This window comes from Neolamprologus brichardi, chromosome 2 (assembly GCF_056152115.1).
Source record: "Neolamprologus brichardi isolate AB-2024 chromosome 2, ASM5615211v1, whole genome shotgun sequence".
NCBI lineage: Eukaryota > Metazoa > Chordata > Actinopteri > Cichliformes > Cichlidae > Neolamprologus > Neolamprologus brichardi.
In genome coordinates this window covers 26,964,110-26,984,048 of record NC_142105.1, presented here as the reverse complement: position 1 = coordinate 26,984,048, position 19,939 = coordinate 26,964,110, and the positions used below count along the sequence as shown (strand labels likewise).

Here is a 19,939-nt window from a genome sequence, read left to right as displayed (position 1 = left end):
TTAATTCATACATTCATAAAAATGTATGAATGAACCCTCAAAGACATATAGTGTAATAAACGATACCTTCTACATGAGTCAGACGATTAAAATATTTACAATACAAAACTCAGAAATGAACAGAATCAAGCTAAGCAAAAATAGTTTTTTTTCAGAATTGTTTTGAATATACATTGTTACAGCCTGTTAATGTTAACAAAGCCAGGATATGAATACTCGAACACATGTTTAGCGAGACATTATTTAAAGTACAGTATAACTGCCCAGCATGTTGAATCGTCCGTTCAGTACTATGAAGAACAACGTGTAGGGTATGATTCAAAATCTGCACGTCTTTTGCTAGAAGTAAATACCACAAACTATGAGTATGTGTAAAAGAAGCCTAACAAAATATATCCAAGTGATTTATTTTATTAGTTAACTTGAACTGGATTTATCCCCATTTTTTCGTGGCAATTAAGTTCTTTTAATTTAATTCGGGTGAAACCCTATTGATTCATACTCGGTTCTCCACCGTGGTTTTGCACAATAAATAACATCCCAGAATATTTAAGACCAATATGCGCTTACCTTTTCTTTGGTAGGTAAAGTTTGAGTCCTGGTAAAAGTGTCTCCTTCGTTAATACTGATCAGTTCTCCATCTACAGGTGGAAACGGGGCGGGGAAAACCACTACGTCACTCTTGAGTGTGTCTGAGCTGAAACACACGTCATACTGCTGGGTAGCTTTAGAGTAAGACCAGCTCCCGTCAGGGTGGGTGGTGATCATGGGGGCGCTGTACCTGCTGAAAGTGCCGTCTGTCCTGTGGCATCTGACTGCTATTAAACTGATGAGGCTGAGCAGAAAGATGACGGACACCGACACAATGGCGATCAGCAGATACAGGTTCAAATCCGAGAAGCTGTCCTCCTTTACAGGCACATGTCTGAACTGAGTCTGGATTTCAGCCGTGCTTTCAACCACCATCACATCAATCGACACAGTAGCTGACAGGGAGGGTTCTCCGTTATCAGAGACCAAGATCACCAAGGGGTGAGTTTTGAGGTCATTGTCACTCATTCTCCTCCTAGTCCTGATCTCCCCGGTGCTGGTTCCAATCCTGAACAGGTTGTTTCCTTTGGGCTCAGACAGGTGATAAGAAAGCAGCGCATTGTATCCAGAGTCTGCATCTACAGCCCTGATCTTTGCCACAAAGTATCCCGCTTCAGCAGAATAGGGGATGCTCTCACTGTTAACGGAGCCGTGCTCAGAATATGGCGCGAGAATCGTAGGACTGTTGTCATTTTCATCCAGGATTAAAACGTTGACAGTGACGTTGCTACTGAGTGGAGGAACACCAGAGTCTGTGGCCTGAACTTTAAACTGGAATGTTTTTAACTCCTCGTAGTTAAAAGACTGCAGGCTGATTATATCTCCTGTCTCTGAGTTGATGTTAATCATTGTAGGAAACGGTAGTGAGTCACTGCTGCTTTTTAAAAAAGAATAGCTCACTTGACCATTTTTATCGACATCAGCATCAGTTGCAGTCAGAGTTTTAATGACTGCTCCTACTGGACTGTTCTCTTTAACATAAATATTAAGTATCGGATCAGAGAAGCGAGGCGAGTTGTCATTGACATCAGAAACATGAACACTAATTATGCTGGTGCTGGAGAGAGGAGGAGCTCCTTCATCAGTTGCTATTATAGTAACATTGTACTCGTCTGTAATTTCTCTGTCAAGCGGACCAGTAACCACTAAAGAGTAATAATTTCTATAGTTTGTGTCCAGTTTAAATGGAGTTTTATTTACAATCACAGCTTTCACTGCCCCGTTATTCCCACCATCTTTATCCAAAACCGAGACAAGTGCAATAGCTGTACCTACTTCCGCATCCTCTTTTACTGTATTTAGTAGTGACGTTACCGTGATCTCAGGAGCGTTGTCATTTAGATCCAGCACTTCTACCAACACTTTACAATGAGCAGACATCGGAGGCTGGCCTTTGTCAGTGGCCTCCGCATGGATCTCAAATGCACGATTTTCTTCATAATCGACTTTACCCTTAACTGAAATCAGTCCCGTTTTTGAATTAATTTCAAATAAATCTAAAATATGATCTTGGCCTTTTTTTCTCAAAGAGTATTCAATTTCACTGTTTGAACCCTCATCTGTGTCTGTTGCATTCAGCGTAATCACTGTCGACCCACTGGACAAGTTTTCAGGAATTTTAATTTTGTACAAAGACTTACTGAACACGGGATGGTTGTCATTAGTATCCATCACGGAAATGATAATAAGCGATGTCCCTGACTTGGGTGGGTTTCCTCCGTCTACTGCAGTCAGCGTGAGTTTTATAACAGAATCCTGCTCTCTGTCTAACGATTTCTGCAGCACTAACTCAGCAGACACGCTGTCTTCTCCTTTATGAATATCTAATGTAAAATAATCGTTATTACTAAGTTTATATGTATTAACACCGTTTTTACCGACATCCAAATCTGATGCCTCTATCAGTCCAAATTTGACTCCCGGTAAAGTATTTTCTGAAACATCAAGCGACTGCAGCTTCTCAGAGAAAACGGGTGCGTTGTCGTTTATATCTTTTATATTTATCTCTAAGCGATAAAGCTTCAGCGGGACGTTGATCACCGCCTCTACATTGACAGTACATTTTGAAGCCCTACCACAAAGCTCCTCGCGGTCGATTCTTTCGCTGACATAAAGAGCACCAGTTTTTAAATTCACATCGAAATACTTCTTCTGTGGTCCACTAACAATCTGAAACCTACGAGACTCTAAATCCTGTACATTGAGATTTAGATCTTTGGCAATATTTCCAACAGATGTCCCAATATTTTCCTCCTCCGATACAGAGTACGAGAGCTGTCCAGACACCGCTTCCCAGCAATAATTCAGCAGCACGGCCACAGAATAAGCCCGCAAAATATCTGTTTTTGTTGGGAAATGCATGATTAAATCCACCGAAATCAGGAACACTTTGTGTCCACCAGCAACCGTCATATATCCGCAAACAAAGGCAATCACAACAAGTCAGCCTGATAAATTTTTCGCCCTTTCTCTCTCGCTCTGCGCCTCTTTGTTACAAAGCCCAGAGAAAGATCATCCTCTGTTTCTGGGTGGAGTCTTATGCCTTTAGAAATAACATCTAGATGTCATGGTCTTCAGTGCCACCATCTGGTGATGTAAAATAACTGCATTTAAGCTTTAGGAACAGTAACAATTAAATGACCCGTCCAAGGCGATCAACTTCTCATTAATTATGAACATAACCCTGTTAACTTATATGTTATGGTGCATTTCAAATGATTTTTTTCCTTTTCCCATTCTGATTAATTCTCAGTTAACAAAGAAAAAAATCACAAGTTTCCTCTTGGTGATACTCGCCTAAAAGTACACGAGTTAGAATTGACAGACCTTATTGAAAAAAATTCGACACCAGAAAGATACAGCAAGAACTTACTAGTATTATGACATAAAATAAACACATTTTCCTAATTTCTAAAAGTATGAGAGCGAAGGTGATTGAATAAGCGGTCGAATAACCTTCCTAAATGTGATCAAACAAACTTTACACCATTCTCCACTAAATAAAAAGATCTATCATGAATTGTATGTCAAGTTTCCAGGGAAAAACACTTGTCTTTGTCAACCGTGCCCCAATTAAGTCCCCAGATACACCCTCCAAATGACCGGCAACTCGCACCTTTCTGATTTCAGCACCACGGATAACGACAATAACTTTCTGTCTAAACTTGAAAGGCTCATGAACCTTGTTTATTTTGGCTTATTAACAACTGTACATTTCAACTCAACTCCAAACCGATAAAAAAATCACATCTTTAAATAGTTTGTGAAGTTAGTACTAACGTATTCCACTTAAAAAAACAACAACAACAAACAAACAAAACATGGAGATTACCTAAGGCATCAATTTATGCATTGCATTGTTTTTGCTAATTTCTTACCTTCTCTTTGCTAGGTAAAGTCTGAGTCCTAGTAAAAGTGTCTCCTCCGTTAATACTGATCAGTTCTCCATCTACAGGTGGAAACGAGGCGGGGAAAACCACTACGTCACTCTTGAGCGTGTCTGAGCTGAAACACACGTCATACTGCTGAGTAGCTTTAGAGTAAGACCAGCTCCCGTCAGGGTGGGTGGTGATCATCGGGGCGCTGTACCTGCTGAAAGTGCCGTCTGTCCTGTGGCATCTGACTGCTATTAAAGTGATGAGGCTGAGCAGAAAGATGACGGACACCGACACAATGGCGATCAGCAGATACAGGTTCAAATCCGAGAAGCTGTCCTCCTTTACAGGCACATGTCTGAATTGAGTCTGGATTTCAGCCGTGCTTTCAACCACCACCACATCAATAGACACAGTAGCTGACAGGGAGGGTTCTCCGTTATCTTTGACCAAGACCACCAAGGGGTGAGTTTTTAGGTCATTGTCACTCATTCTCCTCTTAGTCCTGATCTCCCCGGTGCTGGTTCCGATCCTGAACAGGTTGTTTCCTTTGGGCTCAGACAGGTGATAAGAAAGCAGCGCATTGTATCCAGAGTCTGCGTCTACAGCCCTGATCTTTGCCACAAAGTATCCCGCTTCAGCAGAATAGGGGATGCTCTCACTGTTAACGGAGCCGTGCTGTGAATATGGCGCGAGAATCGTAGGACTGTTGTCATTTTCATCCAGGATTAAAACGTTGACAGTGACGTTGCTACTGAGTGGAGGAACACCAGAGTCTGTGGCCTGAACTTTAAACTGGAAGGTTTTTAACTCCTCGTAGTTAAAAGACTGCAGGCTGATTATATCTCCTGTCTCTGAGTTGATGTTAATCATTGTAGGAAACGGTAGTGAGTCACTGCTGCTTTTTAAAAAAGAATAGCTCACTTTACCATTTTTATCGACATCAACATCAGTTGCAGTCAGAGTTTTAATGACTGCTCCTACTGGACTGTTCTCTTTAACATAAATATTAAGTATCGGATCAGAGAAGCGAGGCGAGTTGTCATTGACATCAGAAACGTAAACACTAATTATGCTGGTGCTGGAGAGAGGAGGAGCTCCTTCATCAGTTGCTATTATAGTAACATTGTACTCGTGTGTAGTTTCTCTGTCAAGCGGACCATTAACTACTAAAGAGTAATAATTTCTATAGTTTGTGTCCAGTTTAAATGGAGTCTTATTTGCAATCACAGCTTTCACTGCCCCGTTATTCCCACTATCTTTATCCAAAACCGAGACAAGTGCAATGGCTGCACCTACTTCCGCGTCTTCTTTCACTGTATTTAGTAGTGACGTTACCGTGATCTCAGGAGCGTTGTCATTTAGATCCAGCACTTCTACCAACACTTTACAATGAGCAGACATCGGAGGCTGACCTTTGTCAGTGGCCTCGGCATGGATCTCAAATGCAGGATTTTCTTCGTAATCGATTTTGCCTTTAATTGAAATCGCTCCCGTTTTAGAGTCTATTTGAAATACATTTAAAACATGATCCTGACCTTTACTTCTAAAAGAATATTCAGTTTCAGCATTTAATCCGTCATCTGCGTCTGTTGCATTTAAAAATATAATTGTTTTACCCATTGGTAGATTTTCATGAATCTGTGTTTTATACAAAGCCCTACTGAAAACCGGAGCGTTGTCATTAATGTCTAAGACATTTATAATGATTTGCAATGTTCCTGACTTGGGTGGGTTTCCGCTGTCGACAGCAGTCACGGTAAGATTAACAGTAGGTTGTGTTTCTCGGTCTAGAGCTTTCTGTAGCACCAGCTCGGCAGACACACTATCCCTTCCTTTGTGGACCTCTAAAGAAAAGTAATCATTTGGACTCAACTTGTATGAACTAACGTCATTCTTTCCAACGTCGAGATCCGATGCCCCTATAAATCCAAATTTCCCCCCTGGCACAGTACTTTCCGCAATATTAAGATACTGCAAATTCTCAGGAAAATGTGGCACATTATCATTAATATCGACTACATTTACATCTAAACGATAAAGCTTCAGTGGATTGTTGATCACGGCCTCTACGCTAACAGTACATATTGCAGCTTTTGCGCAAAGCTCCTCACGGTCGATTCTTTCACTGACATAGAGACTACCCGTTTTCAAATTTATATCGAAATAATTTCTCTTTGATCCGCTAACAATCTGAAACATACGCGTCCTCAAGTCATGCACGTTAAGATTTAGATCTTTAGCGAGATTTCCCACAGTAGTCCCCGGGTTTACCTCCTCTGATACAGAGTAAGAGAGCTGCCCAGTCACCACATGCCAGCAGCAATCCAAAAGAAAGACGACTACATAAATCCCAAAAGAACTGCATATCCTCCCTGTCGACATTTTCTATCCTGTGCGAGCACAGCATATGGATCGTAGTTTTCAAGGTGAAAATAGAGTGGAAGAATCCAGATTTCCGTGTATATAAGAAGTAAAGGACAAAGCGATGATCGCACAATGTATTCTCATACTGCCCCTCTTGTAACAAAGCCCTGCAAAGCATCATCGTCACCATCATCTAAATCTAGGAGGAGCTTCGAACAACCAAGAGCACTATGAAAATGTGATGGTCTACAATGTCCCCATGTGGTCATTTAAAAATACTACATTATAACAAAACAATCTCATAAATTCGTTTAATCCTTCAAGATAAATGCATCAAGATGCCAATCTGGTAATGGCAAATAATGTCCAGCTCCCTCATATATTTATTTAAAGACAGGTGTAGCATATGTTAAACCTTGCCGTATCTCCTTTTCACAAAACATGAAAATATGAGCAAATATGAGTAATACAATTGTCTAGGCGTATATCAGCTTAATGTGCTATCTGTCTATCCTTTGGGTAACCAGAGACAAAGAGCAATGCACATATCAGAAAGGTGACTTAATTATTATTATAATTATTGCGGCCTTCAGATCACATCTATTATACTAGAATGCCTACACCAGCACCATGGACAGCTACATAAACGCACTGCAATGCTGTCCAAATGATGGATATTATTAAATTGGCACAACTAAACATTTTAAAGATGAAGCATATATATATTTGGAATCTAGTTTAAATCAGAAGATACACCATGCTAAGATAAGAAAAACGGTACCGTTTAATCTGCAACGACGAGGAATGACAATATGCAAGTATTTTAAAATTTCATGGACTCACCTTTTCTTTGGTAGGTAAAGTCTGAGTCCTGGTAAAAGTGTCTCCTTCGTTAATACTGATCAGTTCTGCATCTACAGGTGGAAACGGGGCGGGGAAAACCACCACGTCACTCTTGAGCGTGTCTGAGCTGAAACACACGTCATACTGCTGAGTAGCTTTCGAGTAAGACCAGCTCCCGTCAGGGTGGGTGGTGATCATGGGGGCGCTGTACCTGCTGAAAGTGCCATCTGTCCTGTGGCATCTGACTGCTATTAAAGTGATGAGGCTGAGCAGAAAGATGACGGACACCGACACAATGGCGATCAGCAGATACAGGTTCAAATCCGAGAAGCTGTCCTCCTTTACAGGCACATGTCTGAACGGAGTCTGGATTTCAGCCGTGCTTTCAACCACCACCACATCAATAGACACAGTAGCTGACAGGGAGGGTTCTCCGTTATCAGAGACCAAGACCACCAAGGGGTGAGTTTTGAGGTCATTGTCACTCAATCTCCTCTTAGTCCTGATCTCCCCGGTGCTGGTTCCGATCCTGAACAGGTTGTTTCCTTTGGGCTCAGACAGGTGATAAGAAACCAGAGCATTGTATCCAGAGTCTGCGTCTACAGCCCTGATCTTTGCTACAAAGTATCCCGCTTCAGCAGAATAGGGGATGCTCTCACTGTTAACGGAGCCATGCTCAGAATATGGCGCGAGAATCATGGGACTGTTGTCATTTTCATCCAGGATTAAAACGTTGACAGTGACGTTACTGCTGAGCGGAGGAACACCAGAGTCTGTGGCCTGAACTTTAAACTGGAATGTTTTTAACTCCTCGTAATTAAAAGACTGCAGGCTGATTATATCTCCTGTCTCCGAGTTGATATTAATCATTGTCGATAACAGCAGCTGGTTATTGCCAATTTTTAACAATGAATAGCTGATTTGGCTATTTTGGTCTATGTCTGCATCAGTTGCAGTCACTCTTTTAATGACTGCTCCCACTGGACTGTTCTCATTCACATAAACATTAATTACGGCCTCCGTGAACAGAGGTGCATTATCATTGACATCAGAAACGTGTATGGAAACTACACTTGTGCTGGTAAGTGGTGGAATCCCTTTGTCATTAGCGATTATATTGACATTGTAAATAGAGAATGTCTCCCTGTCCAGAGGTCCATCAACTAACAGCGAATAATAATTTTTGTAGTTAGTTTCGAGTTTGAATGGCGCTTTGTTTTTAATTTGGATCTCCACATCACCGTTTTTTCCACCGTCTTTATCGAGGACAGATACAAGTGCAACTGCTGTGCCTACAGGAGCATCCTCTTTTACCTTCATATGTAATGACGTCACCGTGATCTCAGGAGCATTATCATTTAAGTCCACCACTTCTACCAGCACTTTACAGTGAGCGGACATCGGAGGATGCCCTTTATCACTGGCCACAACACGTACCTCAAAAGCCCTCCTCTCTTCAAAGTCTATTTTCCCTTTGACCTTAATTACACCAGTCTGAGGTTCAATTTCAAATATATCAAGTACGTGATCTTGGTCTTTGCTTCTCAGCGAATATACAATCTCACTGTTTAAACCCTCATCTGCATCAGTGGCGTTCACTGTTATTACCTTTAACCCCAGGGGAATGTTTTCTGGAATTTTTGTTTTATACAGGGATTCACTAAAGATCGGAATATTATCATTATTGTCTAATACATTAATAACGAGTTGCGAGGTGCCGGATTTCGGTGGGGTTCCTCCATCTACAGCCGTCAGTGTCATAGTGATGACTGCCTGCTTTTCTCGGTCTAAGGCTTTCTGCAGCACCAACTCAGCAGACACACGGTCACCTGCTTTGTGCACGGCCAACGAAAAATGTTCATTTTGGCTTAATTTGTAAGTGCTTACTCCGTTTTTCCCCATATCCGCATCAGTTGCTTCGGATAATTCAAATTTCACTCCAGGCAATGTGCTCTCTGCAATATATAAATTTTGCAGTTTGGTTGTAAAAAAAGGAGCATTGTCGTTTACATCTAAGATCTCTACATCAATACGATAAAGCTTCAATGGGTTATTTATTACGGCTTCTACACTTACTGGACATTTTAGTTCCTCCGAGCAGAGCTCCTCTCTGTCTATTCTCTCACTGACATACAGAACACCAGTCTTTAGATTTACCTCAAAAAAATTTCTCTTTGATCCAGTAACGATTTGAAACATACGAGATTCCAACTCTTGTGAATTCAGGTTTAGATCCTTAGCGATATTCCCAACAGGAGTCCCCGGGTTTACCTCCTCTGAGATTGAATAGGAGAGCTGCCCAGCCACAGTCTGCCAGTAAACATCCAGTAGAAAAAGGCACAAATACATCCCAAAATAGCTCAATTTAAAGGGCGACATCTCTGTTCAATATGAATAAAGCATAAATTTGAGCTCCAGTGGCATTCAGATATTTAGGAAAGAATGGACGATCAGGGAGCTTTTTGACTGTAGTATTCTGTTTGTTCCACCGTCGTTTGAGTCTTATAACAAAGACAGAAATTGTTCATATCGCTTGTAAACGGGAGGGGCCAAGTTCTATTAAAGAGCAGGGCTGTAACTAATGGATCAACAGCGACGCCACGTGGTGAAAAGAGCGCAATGCAGAGGCCAGTGAAAACAGTTGCTTCTCCTGCAGCCATCAGGTCACACCAAAGGTATCTGAAAAGCTCAACTGACATCAGAAATCGGAACAAGTCTTCTCTGCACCATGGACAACACCTGAATGATTGTCCTTGTATAAAGTGATAGTATCAAATACATCGCATCCCACGTTACTCTACCTTTTTCCACTAAACCTCTTTGTTCCATTCAATTTAAGAGTTATTTGTAGATTCTATTTACTACTAATGTGAGCTTAATAAACGGATACAAAGTTGGAGGCTGCCTGAAAGTTTTAGCATTCAGCCATGCCTATATAGCAATGTGTGAATTGCACCACAAGTTTTATCATGTCTACAAATTTGTATGTATTTTTTCCCTAAGAGTGCGTAAAAACAAACAAGCAAGCAAGCAAGCAAGCAAGCAAACAAAACAGTAAAAAACAAACAAAAACAGCAAAAAACAAACAAACAAACAAAAACACCTCCCCAAACCATAAAAAATAGTACAGTTTCTTCTTCTGCATCCACATCAATGGCTTCTTTATTTATCTTTTAATGATTTTTTCTCTTTCAGCCTTTTGGGCAATAAATATATTTAATCGTACATAGTTATTCTTCTGCACATATGAGCACAGGAGGGGGTGTCTGCGTCTCGTATTGTATTTTTGGTGCATTTTAGTGTTACTTCACATTTCCACAGAGACAGTAGTCATGAGCTTGTTTGTAATCCCATGATTAAGCCCTAGATTCAGAAACTCCTGCCCTATTTCCATTCCTCAGAAAACATGATTTGATTTGAAAATATTATCCCACAACTACAATCATCTGTCAGCCCCCATAGACAATATTAATAATAATAATGGCTCACATAGGATGATCTGTGTGTTCATTTTCCTAATGCATGTAATAGAAAACAGTAGGTAGAGTATAGAAGAGAGAGTATAGTGCTCTTGCGGTTTATTAACATACACAAGCAAATGCATACATTACGCAAGACATTTATCGCAGTTATGCAACCCGTGATGAAATTCAATTATTCATGGTTTATTTTAGGGCCAGACTACACTACTTTGACCTTACAGGACTTCAGTCTGGATTATCATTCTCCTAAAGTCACCATGAAACACATATGAATGTTCCATAAATTTCACACTTGGTATTCTTTGCTGCCCAGTGAGCGGATTAACAATTTTTTTCTTATTCTAAACAAACAATACATTTTTAAAAGAAACAAATCTATGGTTTCTGTAATTATGGAAAACCTAGTTCCACATAGATGAAACACAGTATATTAGCCAGCAGCTCTGAATACACCCCGGAATTAGTGGTGGGTTACTGAGCATATCCATAAGGTCATCCACACCTCTTCATCCGGTGATAGAGTTACTTAGGGAAACATGCAGAATGTTTAGTTAATCAAAACATAGTTGTTTAAACAGTAATGCAAAAATAACAATTGATTTTTAACACCTATACACCTAGACCAACCTCAAACAAACAAAATCAACCAAAAGCAAGTTTAAACAGATAAGTTTTTAACTGCTTTTTAAAAGAAATGACTGAGTCCACAGATCTCAAACTCAAAGGGAGTGAGTTCCAGAGTCTGGGAGCCACTGATACATACACTCTGTCACCTTTTGTTTTTAACCGTGTATGCTGGATAACCAACAAGCCCTGGTCACAAGACCTCAGGTACCCGCTGGGGCGATAACAAAGAAGAAGATCACTGATGTGAGTTGGAGCTACACCGTGCAGGTCCCTATAGGTCATGATTATAATCTTTAAATGGACCCTGAACTTGACAGGGAGCCATTGCCGTTGAATCAGCAGGGGAGTGGCATGGGAGTATTTGGGATACTTTGTCAGAAGCCTAGCAGCAGCATTTTGAACACCCTGCAGTCATTCCAGGGAGGCATTACTTAAGCAAGTAAACAAGGAATTACAATAATATAAATGAGATGAAACAAAAGCATAAATAATCATTTCCAATTCGAAGCGTGACACAATGGGACTAAGCTTAGCAATGTTTCTTAAATGGTAAAAACAAGAGCGAACCAAACATTTAACGTGTGTGTGCAGCGTCAGAGCTGGTTCCTAATGGAGGGTTTAATATAAGAAGCAAGAGGGCCTAGATTTTTAACCACGAGGGGAACAAATTTCTCAGGAGCAAAGACAATGACTTCAGTTTTATCAGCATTTAGTTGAAGATAATTATCAGCCATCCAATCTCTGCTGGAATCGAAGCAGGACTGCAAGATTTGAAGCTTAGAAACATCAGGTGGCCTAAAAGAGATATATAGCTGAATATCATCTGCGTAACAATGATACGAAATATTTGTAAAAGAGCTAAGAAGTTGAAGAAGAGGGACTAAATACAACAGAAACAGTAACGGTCCCAAGACAGAATGCTGTGGCACCCCATAGGCGTTTGTTTTTAAAACCGATGCATGCATGCATTGATAAAAGCTACTCTTCCTCTGGGTATAATAATTGAAACTTCTGAATAATTAATAGTGAATAAACTGTTGTATAGAAAAATGAACAGTATTTGCTTCCTAAAATATGAGAGCTGTTAAAAATGAGTCTAGTGGTTAAGTAAACATGTACTTAACCTTCTTCTCTGTCTGTTGTTTGCCCATAACATGATAATGTTAGAGGTGAAACTAGAATCACCACTGGCAGTGTGATGAAAGGGTCAGATAAAGCAGTGAGAGGTAGGTGAAGGGAGGGGGTTGCAGGGGCGGAAGCAGTCAGCAGCACTGTTTTAGGTGTGTTCACTGCATTATTAAAGGGACACTACCACATACAGTACAGCCACCACATTAGCTTCTATATTGCCTGCATCTAAGCATCTAATGCCTTCACATAGCCATCGGTTTTGTGTACGTGTTCATGAGTAAGTGTGTGTGTGTCCTAAGGATGTATACTGTACTGTTGATCTGTGTGCGTAAGTAGATAGGGGAAGGGTGTGATCTAAACATGCTTCAAGGCGAGTCCTACCCCCACTTTTCCTCTCTCCCTCTGCACAGCTCTCGTCTCCATAGCAACGCCATCTTGGGCACAGGCATGAATGCATATGTGCACACACACAAACACACGCTCGCACACACACACACACTAATGCAGTAGCCTGTGGGTTTAGCTTTCAGAATGCATCAGATAGCACAAAAATGACAAATTAGATTTCATATCTACTTCCACATTTTATCTGCTTGTGCCCCCCCCCCCCCCCCCCCCCCCCCCAACACACACACACAAACTCACTCAAGCACACACAAACCATACTCTTGCGCATACCTCACCAGACTGTGCAGGGCTGCAGTTGTAATTGGTAATGTAGCACTGCAGCAGCACATTCACTGTCACAGCACTTTTATAGCAGTGTCTGCTTCTCTTTCCACCCCCCACAAACCCTCAGAGAGCCTGACCTTTGCATTCAGCCATGCACATCCTACCTTCTTGGTGCCAGGCCTCTGGAGACCTCAAACACACACACACATAGTCCCTCCTGCCATTTGCACATTACATCCTTTTCATATGATGAGATACTAATGTCATAGTGGGGTTTTTATGTGGCATGTATCTCATCATGACACAAGAGGGCAACCTACTCCTTGTGTATAAGTCTTTAGTACTTCTAGTACTACTATATTATACTTTTCACTTTTCAAATCCTTTTCACTTTGTGCACTTTATGCACTGGGCCCATTTAATATGCAGTGTCTGCTTATTCTCAGAAAAGCAGGTGTGATATGAATTATCCAGCACTTGACTATTGCAATAGGGTAATATAATACAATAATGGAAAAATTACTTTTCAATGATCTTATATGCATTTTAGCTCTGACATATGCAGATGTAAATTCACTATATAGAATAATATCCACTTACTAGAGAACTGTGCATACAATTATGTGCATATCAGCGTAACTGTAATAACATCTATGTACTGGAAAGCTGGGCATGCAATCAGCTGTTTATCTACTTACACAATTTGTGAAATAATCTATGACTAATATAATAAAGAGAGGAAGGATGCAAGAAAAGCTTAATCACTCCTAGTTTTAAAACCAACTACCACTTAATCATTTATTTCCAAATCTGCGCCTGCCTTCACTGGTTTCTGGACTAAGTAGGACAGGGGCGGGTCCGCGGAAACATGAGCAAGATCAAAACCGGGACACAGCAATATGGAGCATGCCCAAACATACGCATGCACACAGCCCTGAGAGGCACACCAACACAATAGAACACAGTGTTCACTCATTTGGAAAACAATGGCACAATGCCCAAATATCACATAATTAGTTACTCTACTGTAAAACAACATACAGGAGCAACATCCTGCCACTGCTACAGTGTGATTATTTCTGTCTGTGTCATGATTTATCACAGACTTGCTGGGGAATTAAAACAGTATAGTGACCTATCAACTAAGTAAATATTAAACATAATCATAATCATCATACTTTATTAATCCCTAAGGATTAGGGATCCCATATACTATTTAGTATTTAGAAAACATTTTCCATATAGTGTATTTTTTCTATAAAATGTAAAAAAACTTCACTCTTCATTTTATGTTTTAATGTATTCAACAATGCATTTACACTAGCAACTACCACTTAATCATTTATTTCCAAATCACATTAGTGATCATCAGTTAGGAAATGATCACTAATGTGCAGAGCAGGGCTGATCAAAGACGATGTGTTATTGAATCTGTGATACTGTATCTAATTAGTAACAAGCATCTACACAGCATGAATGGCAACATTGCAGTCTGGAGTTCAAATACATGAAGGGCTGATCAGGCTCTGTGTGGTTTGTGTGGTTTGTGTGAGAGAGGTGTGAGAGTGAGAAATATAAAAGGTATGAGAGACAGCATGAATTCCATTCACATATAGTTCAGCATTGTGACTCAGATTTTAAAATGTGTAATTCAGCAACTGGTTGTGCAAGCAGAAAAACAGCCATGGATTACTTTGCAAAAACAGAGCATCAATCAAAGCTGTCAGTAAACAGGAGCTTCAACAGGCTTTGGTAACAGCAAAGGTAGCACAGAAATCTGATTGGTCACTGTGGCTGAAATGGACACTGATTGGCTCAGTATTGTGCCTAGCAACAAAGGCAGTGTTATAGAAAGCACCCAGAATTGATTTACTATCTCCCTTCTGGTACCCATGGTGACGCAGATGCAGCCCCTGTCTATGCCCCACCCTGCCTCCCCCTCTACCTCCACCACACCCTTCTTTATGAGCAGTCAGTACATAAGCCAAGGACAAGGCATTTAAACACAACCATATAAACTAAAAAAAATGGATTGTGTTTGATTAAAAATCATATTTTTTTTTTCACACTGTCTACAGTGATACATTAAATTCAACCATGGAGTGTAACATAGAGCACAGAAAGCATCTGGTACAGTCTGTCTCTGTCATCTCCTCCTCTTTTCTCTTTTTCTCCCTCACTCACACACTGAAATAGCTTGACTCAAACAATTCTCAGTGGGATTAAGAATAAATCTAGCTTTATATGCATGGATAACCTAGATTTGTCAATCAAACAGTTCACTGGGGAATAGGTCAGTGTACTGTTTTTGGTATGGCTGGAAATTGGGGACAGACCCGCTATCTGCAGATCAATACTGCATGAGAAACTCAGTAAAAAATACTATTCAATATACTACCACATGCAGAGTGGTAACCCGTTAAATAATTGAATGCATTGATATTTAGACAGGCTGGTAGTATCCACTTGTTGCCACAAGGGGGAGCCTTTTAAAAAATCACTCTCTTTGTTCTCCATTGCAGTTTCCATATCCACAGACAGACACAGACTGATATCAGAGGCAGGCAAAGATATAAAGCCTTAAATTAGATTAGCACCCTCACACACTTCCAAAATTGTATCAGTGCTAAAGATACACTAACAGGCTGTGTGTCTACTACACATTTCCTCTGCCTGCGGAAATTAAAATGTCAACTGTCCCAGATGGGAAAGAAGATGCCGATGTCAGCTACTGAGTCTAACAATACCTGCACAATCTCATCCAGCCTGATACATATCAAAACAAAGAAAACGGAGAAGAAAACAGAGAAATTCTTCTATCATTTACAAATTAAAACAAGTAAAGATTATGCAGAATATATGGCAAGCATTGGACGTTTCTACTGTACACAATGTACACACAAAGAGCTGCAAGGCATAATTTATCCATACTTAAGTGTGTCATATATATATTTTACACACACATTACACCTGCACACCATTTCAGCTTTGTGTAATATCTATTTTTACGTTCTTAATAGCCATGCAGCATGAAACATGCATCATTCAGTGGTGCATTCGAAGTGCAGAGCTTCGGTGGAAGAGCATAAAAAAAGAATGAATTATAGAGGAGAGCGCTGGCCTGCAGAGAATCTGACACTGAGAAATGACTGAGATGGTTCTGTGAGGTTGCTCCACTTTCCACAGAAATGAAGATAACTATTTATAAAAATAATAACTTGCCTACAAATCGTTTAAGCATAGGCTCCTATATTTCCGTTTACCGAGAATAGCAAACACCAATTTCCACTCTGATTAACATCAAAACTTAAACATCTACTTGTGCAGCAGCAAAATAATGTTCCTTCTTAAGGTGTGATGATAGGGATATAAATGATCTGCTCTAAGTGTCACATATTGTTTGAGTGTTCATGTTAGTTTGCATGCATGTGTGTTTTTGGCTGAGGAGTATTGAACAGTGAGGGAAGAAAAAACACTTGCTAGTTTAATGTTTCCCCACATGTTTTCTGTCTAAAACTCACTGATATATGAATGCTGAAATAAATGCCACCTTCATTATTGTTATGGCATTTTGCTTTAGTGTTACTCAATTCAGTTGCCTTTTTGAAGCTGTGTTTTTTATATATGTGGCTATTGTTTTTTTAATATGTCAGGCCCTTTTTGTCAGATTAAATATCAACAACATGCCTCTGTATTGTTCAGCACAATCCAACAGCAACACAAACTACAGCTTCTTACAGACTGTAAAGTTGAATTCACAGTCCTCTCATACCATATGTTTAGCATACAATATATGGAGCTTTAAAAAGTAATTTAATGGGACAGATCTTTTTAAGTGGGTATAAGAATGCAAAATTTAAAGTCAAGGACAAAGCAAATACATAACAAATTAAAGAAAACAACATGGTGGCATGGTGATTAGCACTGTTGCCTCACAGCAAGAAGGTCTGAGTTTTATTCCACCACCTGGCCAGGGCCTTTCTGTCTGAAGTTTGCATGTTCTTCCTGTGTTTGTGCGGGTTCTCTCTGGCTACTCCGGCTTCCTCCCACCGTCCAAAGACATGCAGTTAGTGAGGTTGGGTTAGATGGGGATGTCAGCTACTGACAGCTAGAATTACATAACTGGTAATTCTAAATTGCCGAAAGGTGTGAATGTGAGTGGGAATGGTTGTCTATCTCTATGTGTTAGCCCTGCGACAGGCTGGTGACCTGTCCAGTGTGTACCCTGCCTCTCCCCCTATGGTAGTTGGGATGGGCTCCAGCCCCCCACAGCCCTGACAAGGATAAGCGGAAGAGAATGGATGCATGAATAATAAAAATAATAATAATAATAATAATAATAATAATAATAATAATGCTGTCTAGCCATTAGCCTGAAGTTTAAAGCTGAGTGAAATCCTAGGTTATTTTATTAGCTGCTGTCTTTCAAAGCTGCTCTTCATGGCATCGTTAAGATGATTCCACCTAATCGTATTGGAGGACTAACATAGTAGAATTATTACTTTACATATTTTACAGAAGCCCTAATCCAACACAAATGGGGATAGTGACAGTTATAGCAGATGCAAAAAAATGCTTGGATAGGAATTCTCTTTTGAAAACACTTAAAGGAACAGCAGCAATATTTTGGCACTTTTAAACATTTGGCATGACAAACTGCCAAAAGTACAGCTTTTTATATAATGCATGGAGATCTAACATGATGCTTTCACAAAGGTCATGTGTTGCAGGTTTACACTGGATTGTTTCTAATATACTGCTTACAAAGTACTGAGTATTTTTATGCCATTTCACACTTTCTGTCTATTTCTATCATTATACTATTAGAAGCATTATCACTATAATTCATTACTTTAGTTCTCTGCTAGAGGACAAAGCAAAGTGACAAAAATTGGGCTGTAAAGGGCTTAGGGAGCAATTGCACTCCAGCCTTATCATGAGCACCTCATTTATAGCAGTCTGTTAACAAGCAGAGTAAACATATTTTGTTATTTTGGTAACACATTTTTTTTTTGTCTCTGCACAACATTACTTCCCTCATTCCCATTAAGCAGATTCTCACTTCATTATCTGTAATGCGATGCATAGATTATCTGGCCCAGTATCTACTGTGAGTTTTGGTCTGCATAAAAGACTGTGTTCATCTGTTTGCTAAATCCCTTGCTACCTGATCTCACTATCTACTATAAAATCAAGCCTTAACATAATTTGACACACTATCAGCAATGAAGCAGAGGTACACAGTAACACTCTTTTTGAAACTAATGGTACGTCTCAATTATGTGGTACTGCAATTAAAATATAATATAAATAAGAAATTCATTGCACTAGCCCTTGTACAGCTGCTGTTGCTCAGTTTGTGAGATTAATGTTTTAAAGGCCCTTAGGCTCATAGTCTCTGAATGAGTGACATGCTTTTGTGACTAAAAACAAAATAATGAGAAAGGTAATGTCTGACTGAACACAACACTTATACCAATCAATTTGATAAAATGTAAATAGCAACAAGCATGAAAAAGCATGAAACAAATGTAATCAATAAATTCTGATAGCCATTTCCCCAAAATAAGGGATAGCTGTAGGTTTATGAACCACAAAATAATAAATGAAACACATTATTGTTAAATGTATTGTTTCCTGAAAACAGGAAAAATAGTAATTGTGAACAGCATAATGATTATTTATGCAGACCACGAACAAATCGAAGAAATAATGCGGTGACCAAAATATTCCCTAACATTAACCAAATTACCCATCCTTACCTTAAATCTAACAAAACTGAATAGCAATATGCAAATTCTAAGAACATTGTTCATGTAATCCCATCCTTCATCCTCCTGTATAAGAAGTATTTAACTCAAGTCAAAAGCAACAAGCTGAAAAAATGTTACTTTGGATTCAGGCAAAATTATTATTATTTTTCCTCTAGGACCTCTGGCTTTGAAAAACAACACTAGACTTGGCTATGCTTCGCGTGTCCCTACTACAGCCATAGGGAAGAGAGAGAAAAAGGTTTTCTAACAAACTCAGCTCACAGCTCCAGTTTATAGAGAAAGAGGAGGTAGAGAAAAGAGGCCACCTATGTTTTCAGAGGCAAGGAAAGATTGTATAGCTTCAACTAAGCTTTGTAATAGCAGTTAGCAATCAAGTCAAACCAAAACGAACACCAGGCTGAGAAAAGAACACAGAGAACTGGGGGATAACAAAAGAAAGAGTAAACAAGCTTACAAAATGTGTCAGCCATTTTCTGTGAGCCTGCAGTTGCACAAAGCGACAGGAGAGGGCATAAGAAAGAGTATCAGCAAAAAGAAATCAGGATGCGTAGGAGGAGGAGGAGAAGAGATTCTTTGTTTAAGAAATGAAATGAAGAAATATGAAGACAAATACACTGATTGAAGAATCGAGCTAGAAATGGGAAGGAAATGAGGGAGAGATGAAGATGAGAAGGAAAGCGCATGAGGCTGAGAAAAGTGGGGTAGTAATCAAGAGAACAAAGATTGGGGGAAGGGGGGGGGAGCAGTCAGTGGGAGGAGAGCTTGTGGTATGAGCCACAGCATCATCATCTTCCACACCCTTGTGTCATTGTGTTATTCATACACTACCAGATTTGATTGTGGGAAACAGAGAAAGGTCTAGGAATGAACAGACATGTAAACACAAAAACACGGCTCTCTGTGTGTGTATGTTTATCTGTGTGTCTGTGTGACTACAGGGAATGTCATAGCCTATCATCTTTCTAATATCATGTTAAAATAATACTAGCACCAACCCTAAATGCCCACATTCCTGATTCATTTTTTATGACAGATGGTTCATCCTGAAATAAACCCAGCAGACCAACTTCGCAAAATG

At 39.9% G+C, this 19,939-nt stretch overlaps 1 protein-coding gene and 1 pseudogene across 17 annotated transcripts in view; both read right to left on the bottom strand.

The window, feature by feature from the left end:
• LOC102780923 (protocadherin alpha-C2-like) overlaps positions 1–19,939 on the bottom strand; it is a 198,014-nt gene that overhangs the window by 97,482 nt on the left and 80,593 nt on the right. The window contains exon 1 of one of the 17 annotated variants that reach the window (XM_087849802.1): positions 3,969–6,469. The exons of 15 other annotated variants lie outside the window; for them this stretch is intronic. In XM_087849802.1, coding sequence (XP_087705928.1) covers positions 3,969–6,350 — 2,382 coding nt within the window. In that variant the 5' untranslated portion in view covers positions 6,351–6,469. Of the gene's footprint in view, positions 1–570; positions 3,077–3,968; positions 6,470–19,939 lie in introns of those variants that run through there. One more of the 17 variants, XM_087849796.1, reaches the window with a different exon arrangement.
• Positions 7,164–9,663, bottom strand: LOC148106158 (protocadherin alpha-3 pseudogene; annotated as a pseudogene).